The 24,217-nt window shown below is 42.5% G+C and overlaps 1 protein-coding gene across 1 annotated transcript; it reads right to left on the bottom strand.

Annotated features, from left to right (window-relative positions):
* Positions 1-6,305: 6,305 nt before the first annotated feature.
* XK (X-linked Kx blood group antigen, Kell and VPS13A binding protein) lies at positions 6,306-23,967 on the bottom strand. The gene is made up of 3 exons (XM_040057327.2): positions 23,673-23,967; positions 15,229-15,491; positions 6,306-10,243 (listed from the first exon to the last, which is right to left on the bottom strand). The coding sequence occupies exons 1-3, from the start codon at positions 23,915-23,917 to the stop codon at positions 9,417-9,419; spliced, it is 1,335 nt and encodes a 444-aa protein (XP_039913261.1). The 5' UTR covers positions 23,918-23,967; the 3' UTR covers positions 6,306-9,416.
* Positions 23,968-24,217: the final 250 nt, after the last annotated feature.

Here is a 24,217-nt window from a genome sequence, read left to right as displayed (position 1 = left end):
CCTGAGGCTGTCACGCTGTGTGCTTGCCTTCACTCCAGGGAATGGCATAGTCTGAAACTTCTGCTCTTTCTGTGTCCTCTACAAAATAAATGATTTCAAACTGAGAGAGCAGAAAAGGGGATAGATAGGAGCCAGGGAAAAACATGTTGATGACACTCCAGTAAGGACTGGCAGATCCTTCTAGGTCCTTGCTTTGCAATATAACTCTCAACACAATTCTCTGCTCCAGCATTTCCTCACACTGTCTTTTGCAGTCATCATGAGAGACTCATGTGCTCCATTAAAAAAAAATCCATGTCTGATCCAGATGCTGTTTGCCACACCAGCCTCGGCTTGAAGGCTTGGCTTGAAGTCAAGGCGACAGCACCACCACAAAAGGGGCAACAATGGCTGCACTCTGCTGCTTTATTGGAAGGCAGAGGCACCGTCAGCAACATGTCCTAAGTACAGACAGAAATTTCATTTCATTTCATTTCATTTCATTTCATTTCATTTCATTTCATTTCATTTCATTTCATTAAGCAGTCAGTAGTTTCCAGGAAGAGCTGGACTAAATCTGGGACAGCATAACCTCCCATGTATAAAGGCAGAGGTAAAATTTACCTGCCATTGCACAGGACTGAGGGAGAGGGAGCCCAGATGTCATCCTTTGGGCAGGGCACCAGCTTATGATCTGCTGCCGTGGCTCTGAACACGACCATCATCTCCGCGCGAGACTTCTCTCCCCAGGGCTGCAGATCCGCTTCGTTTACACGCTGCTGGTAGCCCAGGGTAACTTTTCTCTGCCTGGAGAGAGGGACTCCACCTGCGATTTCCCTCTCGAGAAAACATCTGGGCAGATGTGAGCAGAGGGACTGCGGTCTCTCCGGTGCCCGTCCCGCCCGGGTCGGTGGCTCAGCAGCCCCGCGGTGCCACCCGCTGGCAGCTCACGGGGGAAGGAGCTGGAATCCTGCTCAGCCCGTCCCGGACCTTCCCTCCGTGTGCACCTGTCCTCTGCTTTCCTGCTGCATCCCTGTTCAACACCACTCTCCTGCTTTTCCCTCTCTCTTGCAGCGCCGGGCTGTCAAATCGCATTTCTAATAAGCGGCTCCCAGCACAGTCTGGGAAAGGATTTCCAGAGATCATTAGCTCGCTTCCGTTCTTCCTAACAGGATCTGCTGGATCTGTATTACTCCTGACACACTTTTGCATCCCCATTCCACAGCTAGAAATAAAGAAGGTGCCTCCCGGCCTGCTGGAGCTGTGCTGTGGTAGCTCATGCCCATGGTACCAGTGTAACTCCACATCCACAGGAGAATTCCAGCATCCCACTCCATGTTCCAAGGCCAGGAGCAGCCCCCAGGTGTGAACACCTCAGTGCCCAAACCCTGCAACACAGGGTAACATTACAGGTGTTTATAATGCTGCAGTTTGTCCTGTGAAATACAAAGGAGTGCTGTGATAATTCTTTTGCTGATTTTTCTTTCTCAATCCCCAGTGTGGAGGTGTGGGGGTGACCCAGCTCTGTCAGAATGTGACTGTCCACAACCTGATGGACACAGCCTTGGTTTTATGTTCATTTTCAGTAATATCAATAGAGAAAACCCTGAGGACTGATGTCATGTTTAATGGACATGTCTAATCAAGACAACATGATGCAATAAATCATGGCACCAAAGAAGAGGCTTTTGCTTTAGAATTATCCTTCTGCTAGATTACTAAGAGTTCACCCCTGTGTCAAGATTCAGCATGAAGCTTACATGCTGCAAAATCATACCTAAATTGCCTCTTATTATAGAATTACACTGCTCCAGCCACACAATTGCTGGATTTATGTGTTTCCCTTCACTCATTTGTCTTGATAAAGCTTTTTTACTTCTGGATTTTCCCTGATAACTTGGACATGTGCCCGAGACTATCTCACAAACCCCTATCTGGCTTAAGTTACACTCAAGAGAAATTTTGAAGTATCCATCCATCTCTTTGGGAAACTCAGTGAAGACACAAGTGTCACCTAACTTGGTCTTTGAACTGGGATTAATTTCTTCCAGGTTAAATTACCACTGGATGAGTTGTTATTAAAGCCTTTTGTTGCAAGACAATAGTTCATTCTTACACACAAACCCCTCCCTCCTGGCACACATTTTTAGCACTTCCAGAGAAATCACTATGAAAAACAATATTTCAATCAGTGGGTTAGATTAGGGACTACAATTTCCACAACATTATTTATTCATTTGCTTTCTTGTGTTTATGACTTCTTAAGTTTTGATGGCTTAATCATATTCTGCTATTTTCACTGCTCAGGCTTTCATGGGAGCAGCAGTAGTCTGGAGGTATCTCATTTCTTTCTCTGCTGCATTTAGAGATCCTCTCACACAGTTTTCTGCCAAAGCTCGAGAAGCTGTGTCTACCTTGATCAAAATCAGAGCTGTTGACTGCTAATTACAGTGACTTATGACACCTTCTTTCACATTAAGGGACACAATGTCATCTCACTGAGAATTTGCTACCTGGCAGGGAGAGTCTGCCTAATCATACTCCAAACCTGTGTCAGTAATTTTTCACCCCACACAAACACACTCCTACACATGCTAAAATTGCTTTTAGTTTTCTATTACACTAGAACTTCTTTTGAGTGAGTGATGCACTTAAGACTACAAACAGTTTGTTGTTTTCAATTTTAGATCTCTCACTAGTAAATTTTCCCTTTCCCTAGTGATTTTATCCCCCCTTTTCTTGCTTGAAGAGACAACTGCTCACTTGCTGTTGTACCCTGGAAGAACAGTGATGTATGGACTATTAAGACAGCAGCTTAAACATATAAGCCCTTGACTGTAAAAGGACATTACAGGGCAAGAGATTGATAGTAAATGGTTAATGGATTCCTGCTTGGTGCCCTTGGGGGCCTCCATTGCATTTTGGGCCAATGGTAAATTATGGTGAAGAGTCAGCTGTCACTGGCATTTGAGTTGTCTGATGAGTTAATGCTACAGCACTCTGCAGCCTTCCCTGAATTTGCCTTACAATCCATTCTCACGGCACAACACCAACATCCTTGCTGAGGCCCATATTTCATGGCTAGGCAGAAGGAATTTTTCACTTATTACATTCCTTGCCTGTTCCCACCTGTCTCCTGCAAAGTTTTCCCTTTCCCTTTCCTCTGAATCTGAGGAAGCTTGGTTCATTTCTGACCCAGCCAAATCACCATGAACAAGGCCGAGCACAGGCAGTGCCCCAGGTTTCTCCAATCAATTATCTTTTATCTTTCTGTAAAGAACAGACAGTTTTTTTCAGCACATCACATCTTGTCAGCTGATGAAGAAAACGACCAAAGCAGGAACCATCCAGCCACCATGTGGTTCAAAAAAAACCTACCTGGCATTGCATAGTCCATTGTTTTTCTTCCCACATATAAGGAAGGTGGAATTGTGTAAGGAAACTGCACATAAAATGTCGGTGGTAATATTTGTGTTCTGATCATTAGCATTGAAATTGCCTATTTGTGCTCAGATGCAGAATCAGACTAATGTGTATACTACAATACGTATCATACATAAAATATACATAATATTACATATTTCTATATTTCTATGTATTACATATATACAAATACATTTAATATTACATATAATCAAGACTGCTGGTATTAAAGCAGTCAAACAAAAAAGATAGATAATGATGTTTTTTAACATGATGCTACGTCCTGGATCAGGATGACCTTCACAGCTTCTGCCTCACTGTACCTGGATTCCTTTCTGGGGTTTTCACTATGCCTCTCTAAGAGCATCAGTCAAGGCTTACCCTCAATGCAACAGGTTTGTGAGCTGCCAAAAACATTTCCATAGGTTGGCAGTGACTTTTTTTTTTTCTTTTTTTTTTTCCCATAAAATATTTCTCTTTCTCCTCTTAGGTATTTTTTTCTTGTTGTTGCTTCAAAAAATAAGAAGGATGGGAAAGACAACAATAAACACGATGCAGAAAGGTTTAAACACCTAATTATTGTGCTTTTGTAGGGCTCTCTTACTTTCCTTGTAGCTCCAAAGCTGAAGCTACTCCTTTTAGAAAATTCCATTTCCTCTCTAATTTTTTTTTTTTTTTAATGACACCTGGATGCATTTGAGCTGCACTGCCCACCATTATTAAAATATTTTAATATTTAAATACTTTAAATGGCAATGAAATATTGACTCATTCCATGAGTTCAGCTCTTTCCATTGCCAGGAATCTTTGGCTCCAAAAGAGCAGCCTGAGTGAAAAATCTGGCTGAGCATTTCACGGTGCCCTGTTTCTCAATTTCTATTTAAAATGATCCCCATGAAGCAGCAGAGAGGGAGGAGGAGTAGCCAGGACACACATTCTGAAGAATGGAACTGGTGCTGTGAGGGCCAGCTACAGCAGAACTGAAGCAATCACAAGCACCTCTCTTCTGTTTGCAGTCGAGTCCAGCACACAACTCACTCCATTTGCAAGAACTGCAAATCCATGCATAAACACAACAAAATGTAATGCTGGCACCTCATCTGTAAGGTGCTCTGCTATTGTTTTTGACATTTACTTCCCACTCTAGAAGGCAGATGTGAATTAATCTTCACCTTGACTACCTCTGGCATCACTCTCCATTTAAATCTGCTCCTGATCATTTTTCAGAAAGTGCCTGCGGCTGATTAAAGCTCTGTACTGACAGGGCACATTAATCAGATGAAACAAGTAGCTGATGAGAGACATTTCAGAAGTTAAAATATCTAGCATTTGTCTGCTGTCATTTTGTATGCTCTGTCAAAATGGGAATTTCAGCAATTATGAACATGAAGGCACATACCCTATTTAAGACAGGCTGCTCCTAGTTCATTAAATAATCAGGTCTCACCTTCAGGGTCAAAAAGTTACAACTGTGATGTTACTCCAGAAGGATCTCAGTAAGCAGCATCCAACAAATAAGCATCCATCCTCTGCTTAGGTGTGTTTTCTTATTAATGCTAGTCTGTGATTAGAAGTCTAATGTGCATTCACATCTGAATTTCCCACCTGAAAGGCAAAATTTTCATACCTGAATAAAGACATTCATAATTTCCATAAAACTTTATTTCAGTGGCAAGAGCTTGTCCTTGTGAATGCATGTAAAAAAAAAAAAAAAAAAAGGATAAAGCTGTCCTTTTTTTTCCCAGGATATGAAGTTGTTCATTCAGAGCAGAGATTCAGTAAGCATTCATATTGTAATTTTGAAACACTCACCTTTCATTCTTAGTCTAATTTGGGGTGACTCCAAGACTTAACAGTTTTATTATACATTTTTTTTCTTGGTCAGTAGGAAATTCCATAATCCTTAATACATTTTATTTTTCAAGTCTTCTATCTCTGGTAAATCAAACTTACCATGTCTGCCATATGACTTATGTTCATTTTTCTGTGGTGATTACCGAGTGAGTTGAGGCACTCACCACAACTTCATTTTAAAATACAAGATTATAACTACTTTGATGTCTGGCTTGCAAACATCTGAGTTCCAACTCCTGTTTTCCTTGCTACATAAGGCCTTCAAGTAGGTAATAAGTGATAGAAAATTGTTCATTGTTTTAGGCTAGATATTATCAGCTACTATGGAGAAAAAATAAAGGAACTGCTTGTAAATGGAAAGAATTTTTTTAAAAAAATTAAAATTACAGTTTAGCAGTCCCAAGTATTCACCAATTTATGTTGTAAGGAGTGCAGCTCTTAATAGCACACGGTAATATCAATTACCACCAGGACTTCTAAAATCTTTTCTCAATGCTCATGTACGTGATGTACACACATTAGAACTTGTTGCTGTGTATCTATTTACACCCATATTTAAAATATATGTCTATCTTCTCTATTTAAATTCAGAAACACTTACATGTGTTGCTAAGTTTTTGTGCATTCTTATCCCTCCACAAGATTTTGCTGGATACTCCCAGGGTCAAATATAAGTATATGGTAAATCCAGATGAATGTAAAATGAGTGTGCAGAAGTTAGAATATTCTTTATAAGGTAATTATTTCCTCCCAATTCTCAATGTAAACCAGTAAATATTCTCACACTGACAATGAATAACCTATACTAATCTTGTTCCAACATACTGGTGTCTTAAACTGCTCCCCTCTTAGAAAATGTTCTGCTAAACAGCAATGGAAGTGTGGGGGTAAAGAGCTCCTAAATCAAACACAGATTAATTCTTCTTTCAGGTCTTGCTGAATACATTTCTGCCGCTGTGTGGTGACAGATGACAGTGTGCTCTGTTACCTTTAGTTTGGATTTCTTGAAAGCAGCACACTAAGAACTGACACCAACACAACTTGAGGGATAGTTTCAACGTTTTAATTCGTGTTGTTTTACAAGTATAAAAGAAAATCCATGTGTCAGATCTTGCATACTCTTATACACACAGATAACCCTTGCTGAGCCACCCTTTGTGTGACTCAAGATGACTCAAAAGAGTACAATTTTCAGCAGTAGCCCTAAACCCTTCCATGGAACACACAGGCCCCTCTAACATTCATAGAGGAGAGTAAAAGCACAGTGAACTTGCAGCAAGAGATCACTCATTCATACACAGACTTTGTACTCATACTGTCCTCTCCATGCAGCCATTGGGTGTACTGATAACAAAACCCTCCAGACTGTCATTATCTGGAGAAAAACCGCCTCTCCCAGCTTTACAGCACACTTCAGAACAATCAGCTGCTCCCTTAAAAGCCTGGTCTAACATAGTAGCTTTGTGTCTATGACTCCCTCCCGCACCTTTCTCGCAGCAGTGGCAGCACAGCTGGATAAAGCCGGCAGAGCAGCCACGCTGCCGGCTGGGCTCCACCCGGGCCATGGTGACACCAGGCACTGCACAGGCAACAGCCCCTCGTGCTGGTGGAGTGCTTGAACTGTATTTGGTTATTTGCACAACTAAGGCAAAACCACGGGACAGTAATAGAACCCAGATAAAATTACTTTTTCTCCTTCTCGTTACAGTGATTTAAATATTCAGCTCCCTATGCGTGCACTTCAGGAGACTGGTATAAAAATAAGAAGTACTATGGCACACACTCTAAATATGCATATACAGTAGTCTGTGAGGTTTAATGGTACTTACTGTGTATTTATTCTGAGCTCCTGGCTCTATAACTCTCATATATTTGACTTCAACATTTCACTGTAGCATCAGCCTGGATAAGGTTTGTGTTTCACTGTTTCCAAATGGCACAATCAAAACTGCACCACCACTGACAGTGTCCAAAGTCTGCTTCGTGCCCTCTCTTTAGATATGCACTACTTCTACGCATGAAGTTACTTTTTAAATTTTCCCCCAAAGACTAACATTTCAGACCTGGGTACGTGTGTGCATAGGCAGCCACTGTAATTTCCTGATTACTGATATTGATGAGTGTCCAGATATTGAGACATACTCAGTTTTGGCTATGAACATCAGAAAATTTGAGCCTGTGGGCTGAACTCCACAGGTTTGGAAGAAAGAGTCACATTCTCCCTTGCTCCTTTTACTCACTACTGGAAGAGAAAAACCAGTAGTCTTCTCCCTCTAGAAAAGTACAGAAAAATGCTATACTGTACTTTTTCATACAAAAGTACAGAGAAACACAGTCATGTCTTCAAGGAGTCAGCGAAATTAGAATGGAGGTGCTTGGTGTCTTCTCCAGATATGAGGTACATTCCCATGGCAAAATCAGGCCAAAAATCCCATTACCACCCACCAATAATTTAATGACATCTACATATACATACCATACACAGACACATATTATGCAAAATGAAAACATAACTCCATATTAAAACTGAAATATGAAGACATTAATTTACACTTTAGTAAAGAAAAAAAATAAAAGCAGGTTATGTCTGCAGCACTGCAGGTGACATATTTGATTATAAATGACCCCAGACCTGAGTTTGAGACACTTCTATGATGTCATTATGATGATGTCATTCCTATTAAGACTTTTACATCCTGCATGACAACAGAATGGAGGCTAAGCTTTGGACACTGGGAGATACTTTGGGTCATCAATTATTTGTGTCCATGAGCAGCCATATTGTGTAACACTCAAAAGAAATGTTAGGAAGGTGCTAAGCAAACAAAGTGCAAAAAGTTTTCATTTAATTTGTGAAAATACATATGGGTTTGTGTATTTTTGCTAAATTTTTGGGTGTTCATCTGCTAAAGCTTTCTCAGAAACTTGCAAAATACTGAAATACTTTTATTAGTGATGATGTATTGCTGAGAACTAAAAGTCAACTGCTTCAATTTTCTCTTTCAGACTTCAAGGTTGTGATACTTCTGAGGTAAAGAAGTCAGAGGGCTTTGAATTAATGGTATTAAACTAATCATAACAAATCACAGCTCAAAAAGAAGGAATCAGCCTCTTCTATCTCAGTACAAAAAGTCAATGAGCTGTTAATTGATGCACTACCAAACCCCTGAAAATCAGGTTAGTGCTCATCTCTCTAACTTCAGCCATCTAAAAGGAAGAAGGATAGTCAGAACTAATTGTGAAGGCATCTGGTTAACACTGAGTAACAGGTCTCCAGAGAGTGATTCATTTCACCCACATTTTGAGATGGGTTAGTCACTCCCCGGAGATGTGCACTGGAGAGCACCTACAGGACTGGAACACCCTGTCTGCCCAGCCTCCAGATATTTACATAAAGTGAACACCACCCTGACACCAGCACATCACAAAGTATTAAAGAAACGATAATGGAAGAAAAATGAGCTATTCCAGAACGTCACAATTAATGGGTTAAATTTAATTCCCTTACTAACAAGAAGTAATCATAAAGGGTGAAACAGTGCAAAGCCAATAACCCCTCTGTTCATCCTCAGTAACAGTCACATTTCCATGTCAATGCTGGCTAATTGGCTGTTTCATGGCAACCCAGACTACAGTGCATTGTGCAAGTCCAATTCTTCTACCACTGAGAGAAGTATTATCTCATTACACTGATTAGAGTGTAAAACAGTCTACAATTTGATCAAAGCAGACCACAGCTACAGTCCATGCGCAGTCCAGGTCTAAGCTCTGTTTCCGTGCTGGGGTGGCATGCCATTGGACATCCTATCTGAAATAAAATTCATTGCCTTCCATCCTCAGACTTCCTGAGTAGGATGAGCATCAGGACAGTTTCTGAATCATGTCTTCGATAACGACTTAAAATAAGCATGTGACAATAAACTAATGTGCAAAAAAGCTCTGAAATAGAAATAGAAACAACAATTGCTCTCCGTACACAAACACACACAGACACAAATACTCATACACTGTTCTCCACAAAAAACAGGCATGTCAGCCCTCATGCAGTGCTACACCTGCAAGAAAGAAATCCTACCCACGAGACACAATGTCTAAGATACACAATGCTCCCAGCAGGTGATCTTCCACCTTCCAAAGGCACCTTCTTGCTTCCAGTTGTACTAGGCATTGGAAGAAACACTTTGATGAATACTCCTGTTTTGAGAATCTATTGTCTTGCTACTGCCCCGTGCTTCATCAGTATTTTCAGGAGATTTCATTGCCACCTTGCCTTTCAGTAGAGTGGATTTGTGATGTTGGCAAATAAAGTAGAGGATCTTGAAACAGGACAGCAAAGCTTCGGTAATGCTGGAGGAGAAAAGCTTTTTGCACGGGTGACAGAACTGGTAGAACACCAACATGAAGAAGATGCCCATGCAGTAACCTATCAGGAGCTGCAGGAACAACATTGGGGCGCAGACGTACAGGTAGAAGTCTGTTCTATAAATGTACCACAACAGCAGGAGGAAGGCGTTCTCCATCAGCCGCACGATGTAGTACACGGTCATGCGGTACCAGTTCTGGGATTTACTGATCAAGTCAGGGTCGCTGAGCTCCACCTGCGCCGCCGACCAGCAGAACATGTTAATGCCAGCGTACAGGAACGTGAGAAGGCACAGGACGATGGTAGTGCCCACCCTGCTCAATTCCTTCTCTATGTTCTCAGGAAATGGCGACTTGCTAAGCCAGAAGAGGATCCACGGGTAGAAGAAGAAACCTAAGAAATTCAGTAGCACGATGAGGAAAACCCAGATTCGAAGGACTGAACCGAAAAGCACCAACACCGTGACCCGCGTGGCGATCTCAAAGCTCCTCCACATGAATATGCAGAGGTAGGCAGCAGGTTTCACACGGACATCGTAATCGTCGTACTTTATCTTAATAGCCAGGATGTTGCAGCGTAAGGCGCCGTAAACAATCGACAGGAGAGAAAGCACCATAAAAACACCTGCAAAGAGAAAAGACAAATCAGGACCTTCAGCTTCGCAGCAGACGTTGCATCAGGGGAGTGCAGGTGCAGTCATCATCACCGTGCTCCTGGAGATTCCCAGCAGGGTGTACGGCCACAGGACCCATTCCCAGCCTATACCTGTGTGAAGGAAATTAACTCTACCCTTGTCAAAGCCAGCACATTACTCTAATCCTACCTCATAGTTTGGTCCCCCTTTGATACTTACTCAAGTAGCTAGCAAGAAAAAGAAGGCACTCAGCAGTCATACGTGCCTGTCCCTCCTCCCCCTGCCAAGGGCTGTTCATACACTGGCTGTCCTTGGTAATTTCACAGCTCAGTCATAAGAGTATCCACCTTGCTCCCAAACTCCTACAATACTCCACAAGGCACAGGGTGCTAGTCCCTTTCCATACAGATGAGAAACTGCAAAATAAAAAGCCGAAACTTTGGAGTAACTTGGACATGCAGATAATTTGGGGCTTGTGAAGGTCTGTGTTGAAGCAAATCACAAGAAAGGTATGAGATACAGTTCGAAATTGAAAGCTGAAAAAATTTAAACCCAGCACTGTCCACATTGTCTCTGACTGTGTAGAGGGATATATACTGACCTGCCTGCACTGTGTTTTCCTATACATCAATTTTCCTTATACACCCATCTGTATCATGCCCTAAAAAAACCCCACTCCTATTAAAAATCTCTTTAAATTCAGATCAGTTAATTTTCTGTACCTCCCATCTACCCACAGTTCCTGAAAGGAAGGTTTCACATTTCAATTCTGCAGAAAGTGAAAGCAGAGATCTGATGTTACTTGGCACTGCAGGAGGGCATCCTGTCTTGCCATATTAAGGTACAAATGTACCTGAATAGTGGACACAGAGAATAAACAAAGTGCTAACTGTGCTGAATAGCTGATATTGCATCAGATAAAATAATCAGAGTTGGGAATTCTTAATTATATTAATTACATTTGCAATGGTTAGCAACCAGTGTTTTCTGCAGCCTTCAATTAGTTTGTGCGCCTATATCCTACAAATAAACTGGATTCCCTGTTTTGTTATAGCTATATGGCCAAAATTATCAGGATTTGGGCTTTTTTCCTAATTATAAGTCACTAATTTCTAAGCAATCCTTTGGAAAAAACAAGTGTATTTTAAGTTCTCCAGCAACCTTCTAAGACAATTTTCTCTATCATTTCAGCTAATCTCTTTTCCTTTATGATCCACAAACACCTCTGAATTACTTTGGAACATAATTAAGTCATTATATCTAATTTTCCAAGGCACTCAGTAAGGTGAAAAGCATTTATCATTTTATATGGTGATTTTGTACATGCCAGTTTGGTGGTGCATATATCCTCTGAAAATGTTTATGTTGAAATTGATAGTGGGTAGACAGTAGCTTTTAAACAACTTTCTTACAGCACTGAATAATGTCTCCCATAATGACTTAAAATAAGCACGTGGCAATAAACTTCTGTGCAAAAAGGTACATAAGAGCTGGGCATTTTAAATGTTATGTCTTGGAAAAGCATCAGCTGAAAGAAGAAGAGCAGGTGAGTTCAGTCAAGAACATTGCTTGATGCCCCATGGCTTTTTACAAAATCTTTCCTGTAGTTTTGAGCCGTGAAAGAACATAAATTCCAGCAGCTAATGAAGCAAAAGAATATTCTCAGAATTAAAGGAACATAAAGATGTACCCACCAGGGACTGAGTGCTGCTCAGAGTGCTGAGTGCTGAGTGCTGAGTGCTGGAACTCTGCTTGCTTTCTGCTTTGACAAGCTGAAACATTGATCTTATTCCCCAGTTTCACTTCAGGGAACCTATATTAATATCAAACCTATCTTATAAACTCAAGCTTTCAAAAGAAGCATCTCTCTGTTGATAGAAAATAGGTCATGCTGACTCTGGTTTAATTTACTAGTCCAGTTCTACTCCTTTCCTAAAAGCTCATTATTGTCACCAAACCTCCAGTTCAAACACGATTTTTACCTCTGTGAGAAAAATGGTTTGAAGCAACCACAAAGGGAAGTGTGAGAGAGTAACACTGTTGCTTTTACTCATCCTGAGGAGGCAACAAAATGTGAATTTAAAAGGCAAAGTATCTTCCCCTGGAACAGTTCCAAATCTTCTAATAGTCCTTGTAAAGGCGGCATTTCTCTTCTTCCTTCCTCCTCCCAAAAGGCTCTCTTTTTCTTAAAAATCAGAGGTGATCACTCACATAGTCATCCAGGGAGGCACTGATTTACTTTGTTGTGTTTTGTTATTTCATCCAAAGTGCTTTCAAGACCTGGTCCTTTCCACTTCAGAAACTGCTGAGACAGTGAATTCTGCTCTAGATGAGCAACCTCACAATTACCACTGAAATCTATTATAGATACTACAGGTATACATTATAGATACTATAGGTATACATGTACGAAATAGAACTAGGACTCAGGCTAATACATGTGAATTTCCAATGTTGTACTACATCCAACATTTTTACACTTTTCATGATAAACAGTCACCAAAGTTTTATGCCACTCCCCACTAACCTCAAGAGTTGGTCCTGCTTTTGCAGCTCTCTGGTTGACTTGATCTTACATTCTCTGCAGATTGTGAAATGATTGTTTTGAAGAATGTCAGGCACTGGCAATAATCCAGATGAAAACATCCAGAGAAATTAATGAATGCCATGAAATACACAAGAAACATGCAGCACGGCTCTGGCTGACAAAGGGCTAGGCAAGGATGCACACATCTTTTCAGAAGTGTTCAAGCCAGCACTGGAAGCAATAAGGCATTTCAAACAGATTTGAAAGGGACAAGGCATGCCCCCAGCATGACTGCAAATGGCTTCAGGTTCTCAGGTGAGACCAACCCCATTACCCGTGAACAGGCAGAATTTACACAGAATGACAGGGTATATAGGAATTCAGAAAAATAACAGACTGATGAGAAGACAAGACAAAACATGTGGAAATCAAAACACAAGACTGATAATTTTAACAGACGCAAATGAAAGAGAGCCTGAAATTTTGAGGGCTCAAATTTCAAAGAACAGGGAAGTTGAAGACATCTGAAGTGTGCAATAAGAATTGGGCTGGCTGGATAAAAAGATTGCAGAAAGTTTCATTATATTGGGAGCTACAACACACACAACAGGAATATGGGATACGACACTTGTTTTTCTGATGAATGAGCTCTAACAGACATTGACACCATTCCTATCACTTTCTTTTTCTTTGCACTTCTGTATTTTAGAATTACATCTGTATGGAGATGCTTCTGGGAAGCACAAAATAACTGCTGCATTTGCAAGTGAGTTCTTCACCAAACTCTCTGGTGAGCCAGCTTGTCTCTCATGATTTCACCCAAGGAATGTCAGTTATCAGTTTGTGATTATAACTGAACAGTGACTGAAAAAGCTAGAAGCAATAGAGCATTACAAATGATTACTAGATATGCAATTCTCTGATCATCTGGAACACAGGACTTCTCTTTGGAAATCATGACTAGTAAGGTCAAAACCAGCAATAAAAGAAAGACAATAAAAAGGTGACCTTTCTCAAGTAAATGCCATCTACAGCAAAGTGACAGGAGATTTTGCTAGTTGCACCGTTCAGGAAAGGATTCAATCATATTGTTCCAATCCCACATCACAAATGCCATGGTTATTTGAAGGATCTACCTCAGATACGAAGAACTCAGGAACTGAAAGGAGTAATGTCTTCCAAGAAACTACAGCTATCATATGCTGGTTTTGGCTGGGGGAAGAGTTAATTTTTTTCCTAGTAGCTGATACAGCGCTGAGTTTGGATTCAGTATGAGAATAATGTTGATAACACACTGTTTTAGTTGTTGCTCAGCAGTGTTTAAGTCAAGGACTTTTCAGTTTCCCATGCTCTGCCAATGAAGTACGCAGGAAGCCGTGAAGAAGCACAGCCTGAACAGATGATCCAAACTACCCAGAGGGATATTCCATACCATTGGTACCATGCTCAGTGTATGAACTGGAAGGAGTTGTCTGGGAGGAGCCAGTCGGTGCTGGGGGATGGTTTGTGCATCACTTGTCTTTCCTGGGCTTTATTCTTCTCCCTCTCTCTCCCTCTGCCCCTCTCACCCCTCTCTATCCCCTTCACTACTACTACCATTATTATTATATTTTACTTTATTTCAATTAATAACTTGTCACCTTAGCCACAGCCTCCCTAGCTGTGAAGCAGGTAAGGAACCTCTCAGGGTCTTAGAGATACAGTAAGAGCTATTTAGTGTTTCAGTGGAAATGCACCAAGTTCACACAGGTGCCAAAGTCCTTTCTTACATTGAAAAGCTATTTGTCCCATGACCAGCTGGAGATGGTTCTCCATCTAGCAGTGAGCCATAAAATCAGGAGCATATCATGGAAGTAAGAAGCAGAGTCCCACGGTAAGAGAGATATGAACTGGTAAGTCCATGTTGTGCAGCGTTGCTTGGTAAAGCCTTAACAGCGTGGGTGCAGAGATGAGATGACCACAGCGGTATAGCACCTTACTGAGTCCTGCCTTTTCATTCCAGAATCAGTCTGGCACAAGTAAAGACAGTTCATGTCCTCGGTTCACATTTAAAACTGCATTCCTGAAAGTACACCTTCCCTAAAGCAGCATGCAGTACATGCTCTGCAGTGTACCCCAAGGAATCTTCCAGAAAGTTTTGTTCAAGAACCAAAATGGAATGGAGGTAATTTTTTTTTTTCTTCTTCCTGAAGACAGCTCAGTCCCTCCATCTGCCTCCCTCTCATACCATAGTGGCCACTTTATCAAATCTGTTTTTATAGCAACCCAAGTGTGCTACAGAAGGTGTCATAGTCTAAAACACAATATAAACTTGAAAGCCACATCACCATCAAAAACTATCAGGGAGATGAAACCCATTGCTGAATGTTTGGTTCTTGTGCATGGCAGCTATAACTGACTTCCCTCCCACCCAAACACCAAAAAGGTCATAACAACAGCTCTACCTACTTCTGGCAACCGTGACCTCCTGTTGCAGGACACAGATGTAGAGCTGGAGCGTGAGCTGGGGCGCTGAGCCGAGGAACGCCTGGATCACAGAGGCCCTGCTGAACGCAGACCTGTGTGTACACAGCTTGCCTTCAGCCTGTCCCACTTCCTTCTCAATTTCTTCTGAGTACCCATCCTTGGGCATCTGCCTCTTCTTTGTGATGCTGACATAAGGCTCTTCTACTCTTTCAGCACGGAAGTAAATATAAAGGGCTTCCACACACCTACAAGGAAACAAGTAGATAGAGCAACAGGGAAAAATGAAAGAATGAAAAGCCTCCCCAGTTTCTGGTATTTTAAGCAATCATATACTAAGTCCAGAGCCATTTTTTTTCATTGAGCAAAGTCTGTAGGTTTTCTCCTCCTGGTAAACTTGGAATATGACAGATTTCATTCTTAAAAACATGAACTACACGTTTCTAGAGGGCAAGAACCTGGCAGTGCCCTTTGGGCTGCTTGTAGTACTCAGACTTGGGAGAAGGTTTAATTATTCTCTATGAGCTGCCCCTGCTCTCTGGTGTCCCTTTAAAATCCTTAACTGCCCATCCACTAAGAGGATGACAAACCCAGGACCCAAACTGGAAGTGTGTTCCTTCAGATTTTCATGTGTTTTTCTTGTTATCTATACATCTCTGACATGATAATGGGACATGGCAATAAACCCAGTTTTCCTACCTTCACTTTAAAACATCTGAAGAGAGAAGCTCAAGGTACAAGCAGGTGCACACACCTCAAAACTTTACCAAGCAACTGTTCAAAACACCAGTTATGTGCTAGAGCAGTGAAAAGAAGCAGTTTTGAGCCTCACAACCCTTGAAATCAACATTTTTTTAAAAAGGCACAAGAATCAGCTTTTCTTAAGTGTGCTTACATTTATTGTACTGCTAAAGAAATATTAAATATAATCTTGCAAGAAAGATTCTAAGTAAAAAAGATGCAGTGTTTCCTGTTCCTGGAGCTCTTCACACTTTAAACACAGTGGGAGCCAAACCCTCTTGTTTATACAGGTCTAACTTACTGACAACAGACTTTCAAGGAAAAAACTGGTGCCAGCACATATATTTCTCCTCACAAATTACATATTGTTATACTATTTACTGCCTTTTACCCATGCACAGAGACAAATTTTCTACACAAATCCATACATTTGGGAGGGAATAGAAAAGGTTGTCTGCAGAAAATGCTGTAGCAACAAGGACAATCTGGCTCCTGGAGTATTAAAAAAGATAACAGCCCCAGAGAGATATCTTCAAGGAAAGAACAGCTCCTGCAACTTCCTTCCAATGACTGTTTTAAATTGGCCAAAACATTATGAAAACTATTCTAAGAGAATTACTAGGGTGTGAAGGTGTCAAGGGCAGGCTTGGGCATCAAGCAGGACCCAAAACACACAGGGAAATATTTGCCCTTGTCTGGGAAAGTAACAACAAGCAAGGAACAACACAGCAACAGGTGAAATCACAAGATGAGGGGGAGGGGAGAAGAAAGAAAAAAAATTACTTCGCTTTTTTTTAATAAACTTCACTTCATTTTTTCCTCTAACTGGACCACTAGCAAGTTTCAACCACTCTAGATGAAAAGCAGTTTTGGGATTGTGCAGTACTATTCCTGATTCACTAGGCTTCAGCTATCATTATGACTAAAGCTACTCAACCTTCCTGCTGCCCTGGATGCTCCATTCACAGAGGTGACTTTCTGTCTTCCCCTCGTTAATCTTTTCACTCCCTGTCAATCTTGTTCCACATGAAAGAATACACACAGCCAAAAATAAAGTGTGAAAAATTAATAGAGCACTGTGGCTTTATGAAGCCAGCATAGATTCTGGAACCAACAGATTGATTTTACTCCAAAAAGAAAGATCCCAGACCATTTTTGTCTCATTTAGTATTCACAGCCATGCATTCACCCTCAGCTGAGGGCAAGTTTGAGTATATTATGGAAAACTGGATCTCAGCATCAGGCTCTGAACTCTTGTTCAGAGCTGTGTGTGATATTAGAAGCAGATATAGTCTAGGGACCCATCTAAAAAATATGTAGTGATCCCATTAAAGAGATCAGATTTATGAGACTACCGACAATAGCAAACATTATAATCAACCAAACACTGAGTTTTGGAGCAAGCATTTGATTTTTATTTATTAGCTGGGTATTAAGTAGCAGTATGCTGTTTGTGATGGGGATGTTTTGTCCATACAGAAAAGTACACATAACATGAAATGGTCTGATGAGCAAACATTAGAGGCAAATGGGGCTTTTACCACTACAACAGAGTAATAAAAAATGCTATTATGCAAGCATTCAGGTTACACTGATAATGGTCCTGCCAGTCCCATGCAAGAGTGTTTCTGGAAGTCAAGCCTTCTGGGAAAAATAACAAATGCACTCAGTATTTCAGTGGTGCCACTGCCCAAGCAACTGCTTCAAATAGGAGCAGATTGGCAGCTGACACACTGGACAGAACAAGCACCAATCTAAAAGTTTGAGGAGTCGAGTGTGAGAGGGGCACAGGCACTTGAATGACCATCCAGGTGAGAAGGGTCCAGAACTGTGATGAAGAATCAATGCAGATCATGTTGCTGTGTCGGACTTTGCCTAGGAAGTATGTGCTGAGGGGTTGGGCATTTTGTCTTTAAATGAACTACCTGGCATGGGGTTTTTTTTAGTACGAAATATAACTGAGACAATGCAAGAAGGGGATTGCTTCACGGCAGCTTTCCCCCACAGTTACAAGCTCCTGCAGCATGGTGAATTCCGCAGAAGACCTCATTGCTGCTCTGCTCCAGAGGGACAGGTGTGAGACATCCCCAGCTCTGCACAATCCACCCCCTGCAATGATGTTTAGGACCCTTTCAAAAACCCTTCACATGGTATCAAGAGCAGAAGGCAAGCAGCTGGCTGTCTCCTCTGCATGTAAGGCACTGACAACCACAGCACAGGCTCTGAAGGAACTAAAATTGCTCTGAGGAAAAAAATTATCTACTTTCTACAGTGAAACTTAAGAGATGAGGAAAGGATGGTGCTGCTTTCTCCCCTGCTGCCATTTCTTGGCAGAAAGAAGAGCCATACTTTTTCAGGGATCCTGATGGTGCCCACAAAGAGTGATTCAGCCGCAACACATTTGTCTTCTACACAGTAAGTAGGAGGAATAATCCTACCCTTATACACTTGCTGAGAGTGAGCACCTCATTTCCTCTTTTAATCATGGATGCGTGGGATTGGAACACAGGCAAAATAATGGTGGTGTGAAGAGGGAGAAGGCAAGGAAAACAGGGAACTTTCCACACCCAACCAGCACTCCAAGAACAAGCAGATATTTGAGACCTATCCACACCCACCCTCTGCAAATGTACAAGCAGATTTCTCTAATACTTAAATTTTACTAATCCTTCTCTTCAGAGAAGCATGTAAAAGACTTATCAGTCCTGTAGATTTATTTACCCTCATCAGGCAAAGATCTGCTCCTCACTCATTGTTCTACCTTTTATCCACACTGACCTTCTGTTCATCTCACCATGAGCACCTAACAAACACATCTGCTCAAGAATAAAGGAAAGAAAAAAACCTGAAGAGACTCTAGACATATTCTTCCCAACTGGAAAAGAGGGTGGTGCATCAACAGTTGAAAAGTTTAGAGCTAGCAGGATCTCCTACAGTGATGTCTGCCAATGAAGTCCTAGAAGGATGGGAAGTTTTTAGACCTGTTCTATTTTGAACTATTAAGCAGGTCACTAGCAAAGAGAGACTACTCACGAGAGACAGGGCTTCTGCACAATGTCACTGAAGCAGTATCTGCACCATTAGAGCTTATTAGATTTCAAACCGCAGAATTAGATGCCCAAAACACGAATGACTGTAAAAAAAATTGTGGATTTTGTTATTTCTTTTTTTACTTCCTGCAGCTCACAGACTCAAACTTTGGCCATAACAGCAGCTCCTCTGGCAGTTTGATGCAAGCTTCCTCCTGCAGCTGCTGTGCTGCTGTCTACATGGCACATAGAGACATGTAATTGTTCCTCCTTATGCCGTGAAAAACAAAGCCTGATCCCATTAAAAAAAAAACAAAAAAACAACAAAGTCTATTGTTTATATCCTTGTCCTATTATGACCTGAGGAAAACAGTCATTAGTGTTCTATATAGGGGAGCTGTTATATTTACTTGAGATTTTTTTTGCAGGAGTTCATCCTTCTGCTGACCGAGCCCTGAGCCGATTGCATTTCCTCACACAGAACAGGTTGGGCTCACACTGCACTAACAGAGCACCAGGGATCAGAGTTCCAAAGACACCTGTAGTCACTCAAACTTCCTTCTCCATGAAGCTGGTACCAGGAGGAAGCACTGCCAGGTTCACACCAGTTGGTTTTGATGATGCCACTTCAGTAGAGTCTTCAGTAAATCAGGTGGGAGGGCATGCCTGCATCCAGCAGACTCAGGGTCCCAACACCACCAACATCCCCGGTGTGTGACTGTAAGCCCCAGCTGGCCAAGTCAGTCCATTGTAAATCTGCACTTCAGCTCTCCATCTTTTTATTACTTGAAGAATTGAAAAGGGCAAGCATGTTAACAGGGAGTTCTCTGGTGCCTATCATGAAGGATAAGGACAAAAGGAGGCTCAGGGGGAACATTATCGCTCTCTACAACTCCTCAGGAGGTTGTAGTGAGGTGGGCATCAGTTTCTTCTCCCAGGATAACAAGAGACAGGACAAAAAGAAAAGGCCTAAACCTGGTCCAGGGGAGGTTCAGGTGGATATTAGTAAAGATTTTTTCACTGAAAGGGCACTCAGGCATTGGAACAAGCTGCCCAGGGAAGTGGTGTAAGCTCCATGCCTAGAAATATTTAAAAGGCATGTGGAAGTGGTGTTCATGGACTTGGTTTAGTGGTGAACACAGTGGTGCTGGGTTATCAGTTGAACTCAGTGATTTCAGAGGTCTTTTCCAACCTAATCCTGATTCTCTGAGGGTTTATTCACACTTTGAAGAAATCCTTAGGTGTAGAGCAGTACACCAGCAAAGCTACTAAAAAGTAGTTATGTATTGAAATTGTAGCAGCACTTAAAATCTCAAGATGACTTTGGTGCTACAATTGCCATCCAAATGAAGAGAACAAAGAGACAGGCCCTAGCATAGGAGCAGTCTGAGCCAAAAAGCTCTTCATGACTTCCCTAGAGAAAAGACAAAAGTAATAAGCCTGTCATTCACACTGGCTACTACTTTAAGTAATTTTTTCTGTATTAATTTACTTAATGTGGTAAAAGTATCTCCTTTTACAAAAAAACCAAAACCCAAACCAAAGCAAAAAAAAAACCCCACTAAAACAAACAAACAAACAAAAAACCAACCAACCAACCAAACAAAAAAACACCAAAAAACCAAACCTACCCAAATGTATCTTCTAAGCATCCAGACAAATGAGTGCACTCATAAGGAGTGGCACTGACCTGAAATGCTGCAGGAATCCCCCATGATGCCCAGAAACCTGCAGTCGCTTTGTTCCAGCCAAATCTCTGCAGAGCCTCTGGCATGCCTGAGTCCAAAGGATCACAGCCAGGCCACTAAGGAAGATAGGAATTTTGCTCTACAAATACCTCTGAATTTATAGAGAAGCTCCTAGGGAGTGGGAGAAGAAATTAAAAAAGGGTACATTAACAGTACACCAAAAGTCCTCTCCAGGAAGAAGGATGCTACCTAATTTTAGTCCTTCCAGTGGCAGCAGCAGGACAGCGAGTGCCTCCCAAACAGGTGGGGTGTGGGTGTTTGGGGAAGGTGGTGGCATGCAAGAAGGTTCTATGAGAGAAAGTACTTTTTTCACATCTCTCAGATGATTCAAAATGGGCTGAATCATTTGGCTTCCAAGGCTATATACCCTCCTTCCCTGCCAAGACATTTCCAAACCATTCTCCAATTTTTAAATTTAATTTTATTTTTTTTAATTTTTTTTTTTTTAAGGAAAAATGCAAAGGAAAAAAGAATCTAGATTTTAAGATGATGAAGAAATACTACACAACACACATGGGCTGATGATAAAGCAGTGCACTGATATCTGAGTATTTAAATCTGAACAGAGAAGTCCTGACTATTCTGTTTCATACCAAACCAAACAGAGATAGTTAAAAAGCTGGTGTTAAGTTTCTTTTAAAGCCAGCCAAAGGTGCCAGCCCCCTGTTGCAGCACATCATCACACCCAGCCTCAAGGCTCTTAAATGCTTCATTCCCGTGCCACAAGCAGACAGAGCTTGGGGAGGTTCTACTCTCTGTGTCCTATTTGTCCTAATTTGACCAAGCCCTCCCTAAACAGCCCTGGGCTCTGTCCGTGAGGCACAAGAGTCCAGGCAGGGAGGATGGAGCCAGACTTCACACGAGGGAAGCAGATGACTGAGAGCAGCAGGATTCTCTGGAGCCAAGGAGCAGAGGTTTGCCTACAAGGATGGAGTAAAATGCCTCCAAGGACAATGGTCCTTTTCAGCTCACAAAAAGTCAAAGCCACAGCGCAGTGATGATACAACCAAAAGATACTTGGTCTTCTGGCTATCACCTGAGCCTTGTGTGCATGCCAGTCCACACAGGGCAGAAAGCCTCCTATGCAAAGCAGGGAAAGGGACGGTATTTTGTGTGCTGAAAACACAACATTTACAGTGCAGCTATATCTGACAGGAAGCAATCAGTTTTCTCTTCTGACAGATACAGCAATTTTTAGTTGCAGGAAGGCAAGGAAGGAAAAAAACCCCAAAACCTTCTACTGTCTCAGATCACTCTGCCTTCCCAGACTTTTGTGCTGTATCCTACAAACTGACACATTTCCCTACAAGTAATAAGAAGGTGTTTTGTATAAAATTTTAAATTTGTAGAGTCCTTCCAGCCTTTAGCAGAAAATAACTTTTTCAGGTAGCATGAATGTGCTACCTATTTAATTAGTAATTATATTTCCAGTTGTCTTCGGTTTAGAGAGGTCAACATAAATCACTTTGTCATGCCTAAATGATGCCATGGGGACTATGGCACATCCAGAACATCTCCAAACCTCCTGGAAACGCTAAGTTAGTAAATCTTTGAGAAAGTGCAGAGTCAGCAACACACTAGAGGAGAGGAGAAGGCTTCCATACGCTCCCTAGTTTTACAGCAGTGATTGCAGCTGGGAGTTCCCCAGAGAGCAGGAACTGCATTCTGCACAAGATAAGATTTGTGTTGTAAACAGAAAACCTGACGCTGAGAAAGAAACAGAAAGTCAAGTCGTGCTTGGTGCTTGAGATCAAAATATAAATCTATGTTTCTTTCAAATAACTAAAAAGAAAATCCTTCCCTTTCTTCTTGTTGCTCAAATACTTTGTCCGCTTCTTCACATATACTAGCTTGACATTATTCTCTCCTTGTCTGACCTGAAGAAATTGATTTAGAATAACAAAAGTAATGTACTTAATTTTTGATAGTTTCTTTCTCTTTTGTTCCTCTCTTATCTTCCAAAAATGTGGAAGCATTTTGTTCTCAGCTTTTAGAAAATCAGAGCTCTTTAAGAACTGTTAAGCCATAACTTAAATATCTTTAAAATATTAACAAAGCAAGAAAAAAAAAAAAAAAATCCATGAGTAGTTATAGAAGAAGTCAATGTTTTTAAGTGTAAGATATTTTGTAACATCCAAACTGTTCACCTTTCTTAGTGTGAACAAATCTTTTTTTTTATATGCTATCAAGGAATTTCAAAAAGTTGATGGTACTTCTCCTAGCCTCTACTACAAGGCACACTGCATTTAATTCCCTTTCTTTTTCAATAAGAGATTTAACTATAAATTTAAAATTAATGCTCCCAGGAAACATTTTGTCTTGGAGCTGCACACTGCTGTAACTTTTCCTCTAAATATTTTGATTTTTTTTTTTTTTTCCCCCCAAGTGTATTTTCAGTGAGACATTGAACAGAAAAAAAAATCTCCGAAGCAATTTGGGTCAGGAAGCTCGCTTTTGGAAAGAAGAGACAGACTAGAGCGTCACTGATGCTCCAAGACGCACGGATGGGATGGGTACTGTCGTTGTTCTAAACTCGCAACCGAGCGAAGAATCTCCCGTTCTCTCTTGGAAGTGATCTGGGAGCAAAGCGCTGCGGATGAGGCAGCAGCGAACAGACACAACCATCTGCAAGAAGCCACAGGGACGGAAAACCCAGCGCAGAGCGGGACGCGGAGGGGCCGGCGCGGTTCCCCGCGGCCCGGCAGGGCTGAGCCCCTTTCCGCAGGGCTCACCCGCAGGTTCGTGCCCGCGGCATTCCCGCAGGACGCTGTTCCTCCCGCAGCTGCGGCGGGACGCGCCCGCGGCTCCGGGCGGCGCAGAGCGGGAGCGGCCCCGCCCGCGCCGCGCTAAGGCCGGGGGGCTCCGGGCGCCCCCGGCCCCGGCCCGCTGAAGGCGGCTCGGACTCACCGACCTGACGAGCGGCCCCAGCTGCAGCAGGTGCAGCAGCAGCACCAGCGGGCGGTCCCGGCTCACGTCGCGGTGGATGAAGACCAGGCTGAGCTGCACCAGCGCGCAGGGCACGAGGGCGAAGAGCAGCGTCAGCGTCTGCCACATGCGATCCCCCGCGTAGCGGTACCCCGCGCTCAGGCACAGCGCGGCCACAGTCTCGGACATGAAGAGGACGAGGGAGACGAGGACGGAGCCCGGGAATTTCATCGCGGCGGCAGCCTCAGCCCGGCCCGCCCAGCCGCCGCCGCGGCGCACTAGGGCCCAGTCCCCGCCAGAGGGAGCGCGGCGCTCGCCGCCGGCCCGCGGCCTCTGCAGCCTGGGGCTGGATCCGGGCCGGAGGTCGATCCTGACCGGGCTTGGATCCTGCCCGGCGCTGGATCCTGCCCGGGGCTCGACCCTGGCCGGGCTGGAAGCGGAGGAAGGTTCCCCGGCGGTGCGCGGGGAGCTCCCGCTCATGGTGACTCCTTCAGCCGCCAGACACAGAAGTGAACTGAGGGGGTTGGTGGG

The sequence above is a fragment of the Hirundo rustica genome, chromosome 2 (assembly GCF_015227805.2).
Source record: "Hirundo rustica isolate bHirRus1 chromosome 2, bHirRus1.pri.v3, whole genome shotgun sequence".
Classification (NCBI taxonomy): domain Eukaryota; kingdom Metazoa; phylum Chordata; class Aves; order Passeriformes; family Hirundinidae; genus Hirundo; species Hirundo rustica.
The sequence above is the reverse complement of the archived record's forward strand: the minus strand, read 5'-3'. Positions and strand labels throughout refer to the sequence as shown.

What these genes read in the sequence shown, in the direction of transcription:
- XK (XM_040057327.2), bottom strand. Translation starts at nt 23,917, where the DNA reads ATGAAATTCCCGGGCTCCGTCCTCGTCTCCCTCGTCCTCTTCATGTCC. An exon ending in CAGCTGGGGCCGCTCGTCAG is followed by an intron (nt 15,492 to 23,672) that starts GTCGGTGAGTCC and finishes GTTTCCTTGTAG; the next exon opens with GTGTGTGGAAGCCCTTTATA. An exon ending in GGAGGTCACGGTTGCCAGAA is followed by an intron (nt 10,244 to 15,228) that starts GTAGGTAGAGCT and finishes TTCTCTTTGCAG; the next exon opens with GTGTTTTTATGGTGCTTTCT.